Raw genomic sequence first — 15,550 nt, 5'->3', positions numbered from 1 at the left:
CACTTACATACAACACCCAGTGCTCATCCCAACAAGTGCCTACTTAGTGCCCATCACCCATCTAGCCCATCCCCCACCCCACTCCCCTCCAGCAACTCAATTTGTTCTCTGTATTTAAGAGTCTCTTATGGTTTGCCTCCCTCTGTTTTTCTTATTTTTCCTTCCCTTCCCCTATGTTCATCTGTTGAGTTTCTCAAATTCCACATATGAGTGAAATCATATGGTATTTGTCTTTCTCTGATTTATTTCACTTGGCGTAATACACTCTAGCTCCATCCACGTTGTTAGAAATGGCAAGATTTCATTCTTTTTAGGCTGAGTAATATTCCATCGTATATATATATATATATACACACCACATCTTCTTTATCCATTCATCAGTCGAAGGACATTTGGGCCCTTTCCGTAATTTGGCTATTATTGATAATGCTGCTATAAACATCAGGGTGCATGTACCCCTTTGAATCTGTATTTTTGTATCTTTTGGGTAAATACTTAGTGGTGCAATTGCTAGGTCTTAGGGTAGTTCTTTTTTTTTTTAAGTTTGTTTATTTATTTTGAGAGAGAGAGTGAGAAGGAGGGAGAATGCATGGGAGAGATGGAGAGAGAGAAGAGAGAGAGAATCCCAAGCAGGCTCTGCACTGTTAGCATGAAGCCCAGTGTGGGGCTCGATCTCAAAAACCATAAGATCATGACCTGGGCTGAAATCAAGAGTAGGACGCTTAACCCAATGAGACACACAGACGCCCCTTTAGTTCTATTTTTAACTTTTTGAGGAAGCTCCATACTGTTTTCCAGAGTGGCTGCACCGGTTCATTCCCACCAACAGTGCAAGAGGGTTCCCCTTTCTCTGCATCCTCGCCAACACCTGTTGTTTCTTGTGTTGTTAATTTTAGCCATTCTGACAGGTGTGAGGTGGTATTTCATGGTGGTTTTGATTTGTATTTCCCTGATGATGAGTGATGTGGAGCATCTTTTCATGTGCCCATTGAGGCCTGTTCAGTTCTCTCACAATGATCATGAGATTTGCCAATACCTACTGTATTTAAAAATCAGGTTTTTGTACATATGTATCTTAGGCAACATTCTTATGTGCTTATGATTCATGACTTTGGCACTCCTTGATGCTTGTACTTTTTCCCATTATAAATACCCTGATTTGTCCTGTCCAGTGCGTTGGCCTTGAATCCTGTTTTGTGGATGCATGGGGCTGGCATATCCTTTTTTATCCCTTCATTTTTCATCCTTCCTGTGTCATTTTGGTTTATATGTGTCTTTTGCAGTAGCAGACAAGTGGATTTTGTATTGGGTGTCTGCCTTAATAGGTGGGTTTAATCCATTTGCATTTACTATTGTTAGGCATAGTTAGAATTACGTCTGCCATCTTCTTTCATGTCTCCTTTTTTAGCTTTCATATTTTTGTGTAGTTTATTCTTGCCTTTTGTTGGATTGGTCCCATTTACTTTGTTCTGTTGGGTTTTTTTTCTTCTGATAGTTAGGAACTTTTGAGTTTTATGTCTAGTGGTTATTCTATGTACAGACATGTGTTGGTGTGTGTGTGTGATTATATTTTTCTGTTAACATCTGGATGTAATTATTATCTTTAGTCTATTCCCAAATGAGGCAAGAAATTTAGTAGTAGCTTACTTTTCCCCAGCCCCGCCCCTCACAGATGGATCATCGTAGATTTTAGTTCTAAACTGTCATTAATTTACTTCAAATCCTAAAATGATGTTTATTTAAACTTAACTCTTATGTTTTGCTGTATTCCTTGCTTATCATTATTTATAGTCTTTCATGGACCTATTTTTCACTTGCTGAAGTATTTCCTCCAAGAATTCTGTTAGAAAGCATGGATATAATATTACTTCTACGCCAATCAGTGTGTGAAACGACCATTTTTCCTTTCCAGAGGGTCCATTTCGATTTTCAGCTCCCTATTAAATTGGGGTTTCAAAATTCTGAACATATTTTTTCACTTATCCTAGATCTCTAGTTTTTTTGTTTTTTTTTTTAAATTTTTTTTTAATGTTTATTCATTTTGAGGGAGAGAGAGACAAAGTGGGAGCAGGGGAGGAGCAGAGAGAGGGAGACAAAGAATCTGAAGAAGGCTCCAGGCTCCATGTTGTCAGCACAGAGCCCGATGCGGGGCTGGAACCCACAAACCACGAGATCATGACCTGAGCCAAAGTTGGACGCTTAACCAACTGAGCCATCCAGGCACCCCTAGATCTCTAGTTTTTGTTTTGGATAATACACACCTTCAAAATCTGTGAATACATTAATTACATACCAACTGAATGTTGGGCCTTCCCATCCCTTCAGCCAAACCTGTGACATTTTCATCTGTTTTGCTGTTGGGATTTATTTAGTGTCCTCGATCCCTACCCAAAATTACACCAACTCCCATCAATTACCTTCAGCTGGCTATATTGATCTTCACAGTATGTACTCATCCCCACCAGATGTTATATTACCCATTCAGTTGTTTGCCAATCTCCCCACTAGATTATGAGTCCCAGGAGAGCAAAGATTTTGCCTCATTGATGTTGCATCTACAGTGCCTACAACACTGCCTGGCACATCGTAGGCTTTCCAATATTTCTTCAGTGAATGAATGAACAAAATTGAGTAGACTTCACATTCATTTACTCATTCAGCTACTATTTGAGTTCTGTTTGTGCCAGGTTCCAAATAGACCAGGCCCCTGCCTCTGGGAGGTGACAGTCCAGGTGGGGCCTATGAAATGGGCAGCAAGAACAGTATGCCATGAAGGGGCTATACAAGAGTGGGGAGAGTCCCGGAGGCTCAGGCACGAGAATGCAGTGAGTCAGAGTCAGCTGGCCAAAGCAAGGGGAGCAAGAGAGGAGGGATAGTTGGGGGATGGCACCCCAGGTGAGGAAGACAAGCTCGAAACAGACACTCCTTCAGAGCTTCTTTGTGGCAGGCGTTGCTCCAAGGGTCTAAATATTTTAACTTAAACAACCCTTAGCATCCCCATTTGAGGAAACGAAGGCTCAGAGAAGTGAGCTTGCCCTGAATCACACTCTAGGAATGAAGAATAAGACTCAGCCCAGAATCTGGCTCCAAAATCTATAACTACCTACTCCACTGCCTCCAGGGAGAGGGCAGGTGGGTCTGAGAGTAGAATGAGCTAGGAAATGGGAGAGGCCGGATGGTGAGCAGAGACTTGCGGGATGCTGAGGGGCTTCAGGAGGCCTAAGGGGGTCAGGCCTGTGCATCTCAGAGGAGAACCCCCAGCTGTGGCTGTCACCCCTCTGAAACAGCCTGGGGGTGCACATTTAGCAAGGAAGCTGGAGGGGAATCGGCTTGAGAAGTCCATAGGGTGGAGGGAAGGAGAGGGGATGGATGGGTTGGGGAGAGACCCTCTGCCGAGATGGTGCCCTGCTCCGTCTCCCCAGCCATTCTTGTTTCCTTCCCCAGCTTCCCTTCCCATCACCCCTGTGACAGCCCCATCCTAGGGGCAAGTGATCCTGGCTCTCAGAGGCCTCTCCTTCCCCATGGCCTGCCTGCTGTCTGTCCACACCGGAACTGAGGACCCTTCCTGACCTGGGATAGCCTCTTCAGGCTTCCCCAGCGCATGTCCTGGGCTCTCCTCCCAAGGAGCTACAAGGTGGAAGCGTTGTGTCTATCTTACAAAAGAGGAAAGGGGGTTCAGAGAGTCAGGTAACTTCCCCAGGAATCAGTTTGTAAGGGCTGCAGCAGGATCCAAGCCCAGGTGTGGGGACCCCAGAGGGGTTGTGTAGCAGAGTTGATCATGGACTTTGTGAGGTTTTTCTGTAGACAGACTGTTAAGGCCCAGGGAGCACAGTAGGTTGGAATCAGCAGGTCCACAAATGAGTCTCTTAGAGCCTCATACTTTGAAGTGTCTGAGGCCCTGCTGGGTCCCTTACACCTCAGCCCAGGGAACTCATGCAGCCTCTCGTGGGGACAGCTTGTCTGGAGCCACCCTGGGGATGGCAGTGGCAGCATGGGGGTCTGCAGGCCAGGAGGGCTCCACAGTGGGGGGTGACAGCCTCTGAGTGGCCTCATCCCACTCCAGTTCTGGACACAGCCGGGCAGGAGGAATTCAGTGCCATGCGGGAGCAGTACATGCGCACAGGGGACGGCTTCCTCATCGTCTACTCGGTGACAGACAAGGCCAGCTTCGAGCACGTGGACCGCTTCCACCAGCTCATCCTGCGCGTCAAGGACAGGTAAGGGCAGCTGGGCCAGGACCTCCCAGCCTCTGGATCAGAGCAGGCTCTGTCTGTCTCAGTCTCTCTCACTGAGGCACAGAGGGGCAGAGGTGAATTCAGACATTGGTCCCTTGGGCTCCTACCCCAGTTCTTTCCATGGGGCCAAACTGCTTTCAAGCCTTAAGTCAGCCCCTTCCCATCTCTCCTAAACTGTCCCCACTGATGCCCCCAATTTAACCAAATTTTATCATGTTCAAAGAAAAAGTGAATTTTCTCTCCAGTATGCATTGTAATTGGCTAAATCACATTTGACTGTGGGATTTACAAGCACCTAATTAAAGGCTGGTTTTTTCCTTAGCATTATATGGAGTAATTAAATAATTTGCAGTTTCTTTTCAGCCTAACTGGTGTTTTCAGTTAATTGGCTCTTAAAGAGGCAATGCAAAGAGAGTAAAAGGACAAATGAATAGGAAATGAGCAAGCTTTGAACAAATCTCAGTAAATTCAGAAAAGCCTAGTTCACACCAACTCCAAAGGCAAAGTATTAGTAACTTTTCCAGGGAAAGGGATACACACTCACACACACTCACATATACACATAAAGCTCTGAGACGTAAATGTGGGTTAAGCTCCTGACTGTAGGAATTTCAAAAGAGAAAACATAAATGACTCTGATATGAGAAAATATTCAGCCTTTTGGCTAACCCAAGAAATGCAAGAAAAATAATAAAGTAGTATTTTTTACCTGTTAAATTCTAAATTTTTAAAAATGAAAATGCCCAATGATGTTGAAAATGCTGTAAGACTGACATTTCTTTCACCTTCAGGCGGCAATATGGCCACATACGTCAATGAGGATCTTTATTATTTTTTTAAATGTTTATTTATTTTTGAGAGAGAGAGAAAGACAGAGAGTGGAGGGGTGGGGATAGAGAGAGAAGGAGACACAGAATCTGAAGGAGGCTCCAGGCTCTGAGCAGTCAGCACAGAGCCCGACAACGGGGTTCGAACTCACAGACTGCGAGATCATGACCTGAGCCAAAGTCAGACGCTCAACCGATTGAGCCATCCAGGCGCCCCAAGTCAATGAAAATCTTTAAGGCAGACATGCCTTGTGATCCCACTCTTCCTCTCCTGGGAGCCATCTTGATTTTGCAGCTGCCATTTATTGAATGCCAGCTGTGTACCAGACGCTGGCCCTGATGCTCTTCCCGAGCCACTGCTGATGGCCACAGCTGCCCTGCATGGCTGGTGCATCAGCGTGGCCAGGAGATTGAAGGGAGCAGGTCTGGGTAGCCAGCCCTCCCCCGCACAGCAGTCTGTCAGGGCCCTCACTGATGGTGTTGAGCCAGCAGCTTCCCAGGAAAACCCTTTTCCTCTCCCTGCAGCAAGCCTCCAAACCAGCAGTCCTGAGCCCCCCCTTCCCCTGCCTAGAGACGTGGAGAGAAGGACTCTTGAGTCGGCCCCAGGGCAACTAGGGAGGCAATATGGGTTGTACTGTGCCTGAGGTGCAGCTGTGTTCCCGTCACCAGGTGTGGGAGCTGTGAAACTTCATGAGCTGCTGTTCCTTTATTTCCCAGAGAGTCATTTCCGATGATCCTCGTGGCCAACAAAGTCGATCTGATGCATTTGAGGAAAATCACCAGGGAACAAGGAAAAGAAATGGCGACCAAACACAATGTAGGTTGTGTGTGTGTGTGTGTGTGTATGCGTGTGTGTGTGTGTGTTGGATGGTCAGGGATGTATACAAGTCCATGCCCATCACCCCTGTGGTACCTTGGGGCTCCTGGGTAGTGGGTAGAGGGCATATGTGATAAGGGATATGTTGTGAAACAAAATAGCAGACCAGAGAGAAAGCACTCTCTTCAGTCATAAGGGGCTCTGATGTGGGGACCAAGGGCCTTCACAGCAGCCTGTGAGCTGTGGTGTTCAGGCCACCTCCTGGCCTTCAACACAGCAGATTCATCGTTGGGCTGTGCAGGGGTTGGCTTCTGTCCTGTTCTCTGAGCCAGCCGCCTGATTATGCTCAGAATCATCAGACGAGCTGCAGTTCACCGAGCCCCATTCTATGACAGGTATTATGCCGGGAGAGCATTTAGGCCTCATAGCCACATGTTGAGGTAGGTATCATTATGCCCATCTTGCGGCTGGTCACGCTGAGGTTTGCCCAGGCCACTCCATGAATATCAGCAGACATCTTTGTTTTCTTTTTCTCAGTTCATTGTGATGCCCCTTTGCCCTCTGGATGTGCTGGAGAGGGGTCACTGGGCTTCTTCCCACCCCTCCCCCCCACAGGCACAGCGCAGGCCCCTGGCCTCCTTGGTCAGTTACATAGAAGTCCACTCTGCCTGCTGGGAGGTCTGCATCCCCCTGCCTGGTGGGCCCAGCTGTGTGAGTAGAGGAAGGGGGCTCACTGCAAGTTACTTCTGCTTGTCTGTGCCTTCTGTGTTCATTCACATGTTCACTTAACTGTACTAGGCCCTGGGAAACAAAACCCCTTGCTTTATGGTTCTTATGTCTAGTGACAGGAGAAGATAATAAACAAAGCAAATTACAGTGTGTTGGAAGGTGACATGTACTATGGAAAAAAGTAAATCAGGGAAGGGGGTCAGGAATGTGAGGTGGAGGAGGATGCTTTTCCAAATAGGGTAATCAGAGAAAGCCTTGCTAGGGAGGGCGCATTTCAGCAAGGACTTACAGGAGGTGGGGGAGTAAGCCCCACAGACCTCTGGGGAAAGAACGTTCCAGCTGAGGGAATAATCGATGCAAAGACCCTGAGGTGGGAGTTTGAGGATCGGCAAGGCCAGCTGGAGCAGGAGTGGGAGGGGTGGGTAGCGGGAGGTCAGGTCAGAGAAGGGGTTTAAGGCTTTATGGGCTTTTACTCAGAGGGAGACGGGAAACCACTGGAGGGCTTTGAGTGATGAGTGATGAGTGATGAGGTCTGGCTTATGGCTGGACAGCTTCTCTCTGGTGGCCGTGTTGAGTAGGGTTGGTAGGGGCCAATCGTGGGAGCAGGGAAATGAGTTAGAGGCTGCCACAATAATCCAGGTGCAGGTTAACATGGCCCAGGGTGGGACTTGTGAAAGTGGCAAGGAGGTGGTTGGATTCTGGACATGTCTCTAAGAGAGCCAACAGGGTTTGTGCACAGATTGGATATGGGGTGAGAGAGAAAGAAGGGAATGGCAGGTGACCCTGTGGTTTGGGCATGAGCAACTTTCAAAAGACAGGAGTGAGAGTAGCTGGGCAGAGGAGACAGTAGGATTAAGTGTGTGCAAGACAGGAGCTTGCTTGCATATCTGTGTCATTTACAGAGCTGAGCAGATGATCAGTTGGAAATGCCAAGACAGCAGTCAGATATAGCATCTGGGGTAAATATTGGCAATTGACAGCATGTAGATGGCATTTGAAGCCATGAACACCAAGGGAGTGGGTGTAGGTAGGGCAAGGGCCCCAAACTGAGGGACCGAGGCCGGGACACTTGAACTAGTGATGTGGGGAAGTGAGGAGGAAGCCATAAAAGGGCCTGAGTGGTCAGTGACACATGAGGGCCGAAGCAGAGCATCATGAGAGCCAAGTGAAGAAGGTGCCTCAAGGAGGAGGGAGTGATCGACCAGGACAGGGCTGCCCTGAAGTCTCCAGAGGAGAGCTGGTTCAGCAGCAGGACATTCTGAACAGAGACAGGCCTGAGGAGCCAGCTCCGTTTCACAGCCTTGGGCTCCATACACTGGCCTGAGGAGGCTTTCTTAGGGCTTTCACCTTGTGTGCGTCCCTCCCAAGCAGCTGGGTGGGTGGGTGCAGAGGGGAGGGTGCTGTGCAGGCAGGAGGAGCTCCATTCTGCAGATAAGCAACGCACCTCCAGAACCGGGTCTCCCCTCTCTCAGCCATCTTTCTCCTGCAGCCAAGTGACTTATTTGACCAAATGACTCTGCGAGCTACTCTGGATAACATCCTATTTTAGAGCTCATAAGGCAAGTTCCTCTTTAGCTGGCAAGGCTGGTGCCCCACCCTGTGCAGGAAGACGGCATTTCTTAGCCCTGTGGCTGAGTCAGAGCATACTACCGTTTATTGCAGGGTTTCCCTTAGTTTGAGTCTCCTTGCTCCTGAAATCCTAGAATTCTAAGAACCCAGAAAATGCACATCAGCCTTTTTTTACTGGTAGAGGCAAGACGCCCAGAAAGAAGGAGGGGGGTGCCTGAGGACCTAGGGGATGCTACAAGTGATGTACTTCTGAGTGGTGCAGGGGAACAGCAGGCAGCAGTGATCTGGGGCCCCCGGATCCATGGACTTGCTGAGCTGGCAGGGTCACAGGATGTGAAGGGGTCCCAGTTAGGTCCCGGGCCCCACTACTGGCACCTTCCCGCTTCCCCTCTCAGTGTGCACATAGAAGTGCCTTGTCCTGGCCTCACAGGGTGCCACGGGTCTCTGGCTTCTAGGCACTAGCAGGGGTGCCTGCCATGCTTGGAAGAGGCTCTGCCAATGACCTCAGCACCCCTACCTGTCTGTGGGAGGCCAGGCAGCAAGTGGAACATGCATCTGTTTCAAACCTTGATTCTCTGCTGGCCTCTGTGTGGCTTTGGGCAAGTGTGTCAGACTCTGAGCTCAGTCTCCCACTGCACAATGGAGATACTTGCTCACCGCAGACGGTTAAGGGGGGGTTCAGTGAGGTCAGGGATGTTGAGACCTGGGGGGCGAAACAGCCCACAGTCGTCTCAATCAAACAACCTACAGTGGAGGACAGTTTTCTTTCAGTGTTTTCAGAGGTTCAGAGATTTGTTGGATGACTACTTCTAAAGTCTGAGCAAGCCGTGCTTCCTGTGCCCTGACCTTGGGGTCTGGGTCAACTACGAGACCTCTGTCTGAAGCCACAGCAATGTGTGAAGATAGTTTAGGGTATGTTCTGGGCAGTCGTTTATAACACACTCTTCCAAAGTAACAGCTTATTCTGTCACCCCCTTACCCAGGCACTTGAACTGTTGATCATTTTTATTTTCTTCACTGGGCTTTTCTTTTTTGAAAGTGTTACAGTGAAATGCCTTAGTTTTGTAACCAGGAAAAAGTGATGAAATTTACCACAGTTCTTCAGTCTGGTCACAAGCTGCTTACCGCTCTGGCCTGGGAAAGCCTGTATATTTTGTACAAACCCCACACCCTCTCCACTGATGGAGGAGTGGGCATGAATGCTTCCTGCCTTTGTGGGGTCCCTGCTACAGGAGAAGAGGTGTGCTCAGGACTGTGTCCTGACCTCATGGAACCTTCGTTCCCCTCCATGTACTGGCCCGAGGCTCAGTGTAGACATGGCCCTCAACACCTGTCCTGTGGGGCCACCTCAGCCACATCTCTCCATGTGCTGACTGCCTTTCAGGCGGATGATGATCCCTCAGTATTAAACGTGCAGGCACAAGCCTTCTGTAAACATGGCTGAACTCCCAGACTCATAGATGCAGACTGTGCTGTGCTGAGCTCCCAGACTCATAGATGCTGGGGGCAGGGAGGCACAGACCGGCTAGGGGTCACCAGGGTGCAGAGTCCTGCCCATGGCCCAGCTTTGCCTCAGCCTTTCCCGCCACAGTCCCCTCTAGAGAGGGCCCAGGAAGAAGCAGAGGTCCCTTCACGGTGGAGAAATGGGCCTCAGAAAGAAAAAAAGAATGGCCTCAGATCCTATTTTAGTTTGATAAATGAAACAGTCTTTAGTCTTCAAGTATATAAAAAGATCACTTCTTTTCTATTTTTGGGGGGCTATTAAAGATCTCTATGACTAGAGAACAAGAGGGAAATGGAAAAGCTGTTGGTAAAATTTTCCAGCCGTAAGGAACAAGAAGCTACCAAAGGACTTGAGGTTGTTGGAGCTGGGGTTCTGTGGTGGGGGGAGGGTGTATAAAGTCAGGCAGTTCCTCAGGACCTCTGAGATTTTGTGGTTTTAGGGAACAGGGCTTGGTGGACCCCCGAGCCACTTTTACCAAGTCGAGCTTTGCCTTCCAGATTCCGTACATAGAAACCAGTGCCAAGGACCCACCTCTCAACGTCGACAAAGCCTTCCATGACCTGGTGAGGGTAATTAGGTGAGCATGGCACGCCTCCCTAGAAGTGGGGCCTTTGTGGCAGGATGGGCACCCGCAGGGCTGGAGGAACGCAGCGCTTGTTCCAAGGCCCAGGATGCACAGTTCTGGGCCTGCTTTGGATTTCTTGTACCTCCATTCATTTCTTTTCCCTGCCCTTCCCACCTGCCTTCCCACACCTGCCCTCACTCCTACTACCTGTGGGGGAATCCAGAACCCTTCCTGCTGGTGGTGCTCACTCAGCCTCCTCTCTGGCCTCCCCTAGGCTCTGCAGCTCAGGCTCCCTGAGGGCAACTCCCTCCCCCTGTCTGAGGTTCTCCCCACACCACTGCACCTGTCAGCACCACAGACAGGTCTGTCTCTTCTTTCCCACCCTGACGCCAGAGCACCCTGGGACATGTCACCTGAACAACCACCATTCTAATTCCTAGGCTCAAATTTCTAAAGCGAGGCACATGAGCCTCCTTTCCAGACTGTACACACTGCCAGTCTGCAAATATTATTGGAAATCCTGGTCCGTGGTCTCGCTTGCATTCCTTTGCATGGTCAGGGTCCAAGCCCTAACCACCTTGTGCTTAGAGGATTGAACCAGCCTCCTGGCTGCTCCCCTGTCGCCCATCTGCCCACTTCTGAAATCTGCAACATGCAGAACAGCCTATCCAATGGCCCTCAACTATCTAGCATGTAGTGTGAGGCCATGTGCTGGTGAGCTCAAGCTACGAAATCACATGTGGGGCTCTGACAGAGTACTCCCCATACCTCTCAGCACCCCCAGGATACACATCCACGTGCATGCACTCACACACGCACGCCTTTTGTCCTCATTCCCCAGCATGGACCGCGATAGTACAGCCCTTACTTTCTTCACGCTTGAAAAAATTTTCCCATGGGCCTCCAGTTAGGATATGCTGCCACACCATGGGCGGGTGATGTCTTGGTTAGGGACCTGTCGTTCCAAGGGCAGGTTGCAGACATAGGAATGGTTACCAGAAAACATGTAAAGAGCTTTTGTCCTCAGCTGACCCATCATTTTTTTTAAAAATATGAAACACAAAAATAGAGGCCAATACTGTATAACATATAATGTAGTTTATGATTTAAATAATTGTAGCCACAGCATGATGTCAGGAATTCTCAGCAGTAGGAGGACAGGCTTTGCACTGCCCTCTCTGCCTTCCACTCTCTTTGTCCCAGAGACACTCTCCAGGACAAGCCCTCCAGCAGCATCCAGAACAGGCCCGCCTGGTGCACAGGAGGGTGGGGCAGGGAGAAGCTAAGCCCATTCTGACTTTGTTTTTCTGCCTTTCACTATCTCAAAAGGCAACAGATTCCGGAAAAGAGCCAAAAGAAGAAGAAGAAAACCAAATGGCGGGGAGACCGGGCCACCGGCACCCACAAACTGCAGTGCGTGATATTGTGACGGGCCTGAGACCCTGGCCACAGTGACCGTGAACTGGCCGGCCCTCGGGACCCTCCACTGCCTAACCGCACTGAAAACCATTTCTAACCATGACCCTTGGCCCGAGGACCTGGCACGGGAAGGGAAAAAGGGAGGGTGGGCAGGAAGGAGATATGCTCCGGCTTTGCCAAAAGGGCACAGGCTTTCCCATGTCTCATAAGAGACCAGGAAGCAACGCTAAACAGAAGCAGCACCCAAGCCCCTCACGTTGATTCAACCCGGTTCCTCCCCGTCTCTCTCAGTGGCTACGTTGTTTCTTTGAAGTACACAATATTGATTTGACATTGAAGGGTGTACCTCAGACAAAGTACCAAATAAGCCATGATCAATTTCCCCACCGGCTCCAGCCTCCAACCCAAAGTGTCTGAGCTTGGGTGTCTTTTTTAGATTTTTAAATTATTTTAGTGATTATTATTTTATTAAAGGGGTCTGTGCCCACTGACTGGTGGAGCTTTAAGTCTTCAGCAGGCCTCTCTGAGAACATGTCTGGAATATTGTTGTTGTTGTTGTTTTTAACTGAGTTTTCCCAGCAGTGCCAAAACTCAGCTCAACATGGAAGTGGAGGGACCGAGAGCCTGGAAGTTAATGAGGACTGTGGCTGGAGGCCTCAGGATGAACACCCCACTCGTGGCCTCCAAGCTGGAGAGAAGAGAGATGCATTCACCCAGAAGGTTCTGCTGTGTTTGAGGGTGTAGGTATTAGGAAATGGAATTTTATTTTGCTGAGCGGAGAGGCTGGCACAGGCGTGTCAGTTTTAAGAAGGTTTTTTCTTATCCTTTTTAAATGTATAAATTAAGCTGATTGGCTTTGCAGAGGGGTTCGTTTACTTTTCAGATAGTGCAGATTCCATTCTGTGCTCTGAGGGCTCTCCCGAATCTGTCTCTTCCCACTTTCTCACGGCCTGTGCTGCCTGGTGCCTCTCGGATACAGACACACTGACATGGGCATGTACGTTTCAACACGTCACAGTAAGCTAATGTGGGCGCCATCCAGAAAACTCGAGTTCGTGCTGAATCTTAACCAAAAACGATCCAATACTGTTATTACTAAAACAGCAGCAAGACCTGAAGCCATTTTCCCTTTGAGTCCACTGACTGACTACTACTTCTTAAAGCCCAGTAAATGAGCAAACCCCTCGAAGCATTTGCAAACTTAAGATTCGCTTGCCTTCCTGGCACACACTTTTCTTAACCTCTCGGATCTTAACTATAACGTATAATTAAAGGAGAAAGGAGGATTGGGGTGATGCCATGGCTCCCATATACCTATGTCTGCAACGGGACCCTCCCCCAGCATCCTGACAATGCCACTTCCCTCTCGGGTGCTTCTGAGTGATTCAAAGGCTGGGTTTTCCCAGCCAGGGTGCTTGTAGAGACAGCAAGAACAGCAGCGCACCGCGGAGAGGAGGTCGAAAGACCAGGGAGCACAGCTAACGACCTTCTTTCCCCTGTGATACAAGTCAGATCACTAGGCAAACTAGAACAGCCCCAGCAGGTGGCCTGGCCACTCTGTGGAGAAAGAAACCCTGGGAAAGTGAGCACCCAACTGGACATGAGACACCTGGATTCTTCTCTGGTTTTGAAAGTGTGCTGAGTTCCTAACTCAGCAAGATCACCAGCCCCAGGGCCCCAGCTGAGGAGTGATTCTGTGTAGAATGAAATAATTGGGACTTTTGTTAATTAGAAAATCAAACTCCTTTATTTGTCGAAAGGGGCCTTTTTGGTCTGACCCTAAACGGAAAGATAACAAAGAGCGTTCCAGATTGAGCACTTCAGAGTGTCCCAAGATCCTGTAGTGTTAATGGACATTTTAAACACTAACAGAACAAGGCTCTTTCCAGCCCTTATGCTCCTCTGAGCCGAGTCCACAGCAGCCCCGTGTGCAGACGAGACGAGGAGGCGGCAGCAAGATGGGGGGAAGAAGTAAGGACGGAGATGCTCCGTGGCGAAGGGGTGGCGGGCAGCGGCCGCTGCTGGAAAACTAGCGGGCACGGACCACCTCTAGCACACCCCTGCCCCCTGCCCTCTGCGGATCCTGTGACTCCACGGCTGCACTGAGTGGGGGGTCCCATTGGAAGCTGATCGGCTGACATAGAATGAATTCCTTAGCCACGAAGGTCACCAGACAAAGGGGTTCCATCTGCTTCTGATCCCAGCAGTGCTCCTGCCCACCTGGCCCCATCTTCCAGAACATCCTTCCTGCAGTCAGCCCACAACTCAGCTCCGTTCTTCAAGGGGGAAACTGGTTAAGGAAAGGCCGCCTGCTGCTGAGTCTGGGGTCAGCCTTCATTGTCCATGACCTCGTGTGGCCCACAGATAAATAACACTTTTAAAAGACAGGTCTGTGTTTTAGAGAACTGTGGGCCCTTATGGCAGTGAGGGCTTCCAGATAGGCCAGAATGGAGTGTACCCTGGGGCATCCCCAGCACAGTACCTCTCCATGGCCACATGGCAGAGTCTGTCGGAACATCAGGTGGCCATGCTACTCCGTGACTGAGGAGCCCAATGGGGCTCATCTTTGGTGACATTTTGGTGTTTCCACTGGTTTTCCAGACCACCTGAATAGTGCTACCTTCACATCTGGAATACACCCTTCCTGAACCTCCCCACCCCATGCCTTTGCCCCTGTGTGCTCTCAGATTTCCCCCTAAAGTTTTGACAACCCCAATTAGAGGGCTACTTTTCTCTCCAGCAGGTAATCTTAGCCATCTTCCCGACCCCTATAGCCTGGGGCTCTGGCTACTGGCTTCTCCTGTATTTTGCCACACGGGGGTCACTTGGATGGCTTTTCTTAGGACTTGGACCCCACCTCGTGTTGCTTGCTGTGGAGAGTGCCTGGGAGCCGAGGGTGGCCTGTCTCACTTTGCCAAGAGATGTGACCCACGAACACATGGCAGCTCTGACCCAAAGGCCCCTCAGACATGTGACAGTCAACCTGGAGCCACAGACAGAGTCCTTCCATTAGCAGCCCATTGGGTTAGAAATTCCATGTTGGGTTTACTTAGAACAAAAGATACTTGAATTGTTGAGCGCCCATGAGCGCACAGCTTCTGCTACCCAGTATTACCGGATGGCCATTGTTGTGACAGGAGAGTGATGCCTGAGGGTCTCGACGATGCTTGAGCCTTTTATGTAACTTTTTATCAAGTCTTTGTGTAGCTCAACCCATTAATAAAGAAAAGAAGAGCAGTTGTCTTATTTCCTCTTATTCAGATATTCCTGAAGTTTTGCTGAGGACATTATAAGTTGCCCGTGTCTGGCCCAGAGCACATTCTTACAGAGCAAACCTAAACTAAGGAGGAGATCACTGGTGGTCGTGAGGAAGTGTCTCCTTCCTACCTGGAGCCAGAGGATGAGGGCAAGTGAGTGGGGTGATTAGAGACCTAGCCTCTTGATGTCTGGCAGCCTTGGATTCGAGTTCCGCCACTGACCTTTTGTGCCTTTGAGCAAGTTCAATTGCAGTGGAACTTCAGTCTCCAGCTGCCCTGCCTGAGAACGGGATGATAGTGTGTACCTCCTGAGTAGACCCAGGACTGAAGCGAAGCTGTGGGACGGAGCTCTGAAATGGCACTCTTTGTAAAGGACACTGATTGGGGTGTCTGACATGGCTTTTTGTGAAAACTGACCCCTGCCCCCATCCACAAGATCACAGTCTTTTGTGCAATGTGATTTCATTTCCCGGTTGATTGAACCTGTTGGTACTGAGCCTCTCTGGGTCCTTTATCAGGGGCTAGAGGCCAAGAGACCAAATCCCTCTTTTGGAATCCCTGTGGGGGACAATGGCTGCAGCATGTAAACCCAGGGGCTCCTCACACCCTCTGGGCTGGAAGCAGACTA

General features: G+C 49.5%; 1 protein-coding gene across 6 annotated transcripts in view; it reads left to right on the top strand.

Moving 5' to 3' along the window:
- The window catches only part of MRAS (muscle RAS oncogene homolog), a 55,999-nt gene extending 41,097 nt beyond the window's left edge, over nucleotides 1-14,902 (top strand). For 4 of the 6 annotated variants that reach the window (XM_042954407.1, XM_042954406.1, XM_042954408.1 and 1 more), the window contains 4 exons: nucleotides 4,064-4,217; nucleotides 5,780-5,879; nucleotides 10,179-10,258; nucleotides 11,576-14,902. In XM_042954407.1, the coding sequence (XP_042810341.1) occupies nucleotides 4,064-4,217; nucleotides 5,780-5,879; nucleotides 10,179-10,258; nucleotides 11,576-11,675 (434 nt within the window). In that variant the 3' untranslated portion in view covers nucleotides 11,676-14,902. Of the gene's footprint in view, nucleotides 1-3,444; nucleotides 3,635-4,063; nucleotides 4,218-5,779; nucleotides 5,880-10,178; nucleotides 10,259-11,575 lie in introns of all 6 variants that reach the window. The other 2 variants (XM_042954410.1, XM_042954411.1) reach the window with 1 other exon arrangement.
- Nucleotides 14,903-15,550: the final 648 nt, after the last annotated feature.

Source organism: Panthera leo, chromosome C2 (genome assembly GCF_018350215.1).
Source record: "Panthera leo isolate Ple1 chromosome C2, P.leo_Ple1_pat1.1, whole genome shotgun sequence".
NCBI lineage: Eukaryota > Metazoa > Chordata > Mammalia > Carnivora > Felidae > Panthera > Panthera leo.
Note: the sequence above shows the minus strand (reverse complement) of the source record. Positions and strands in the feature narration are given on the sequence as shown.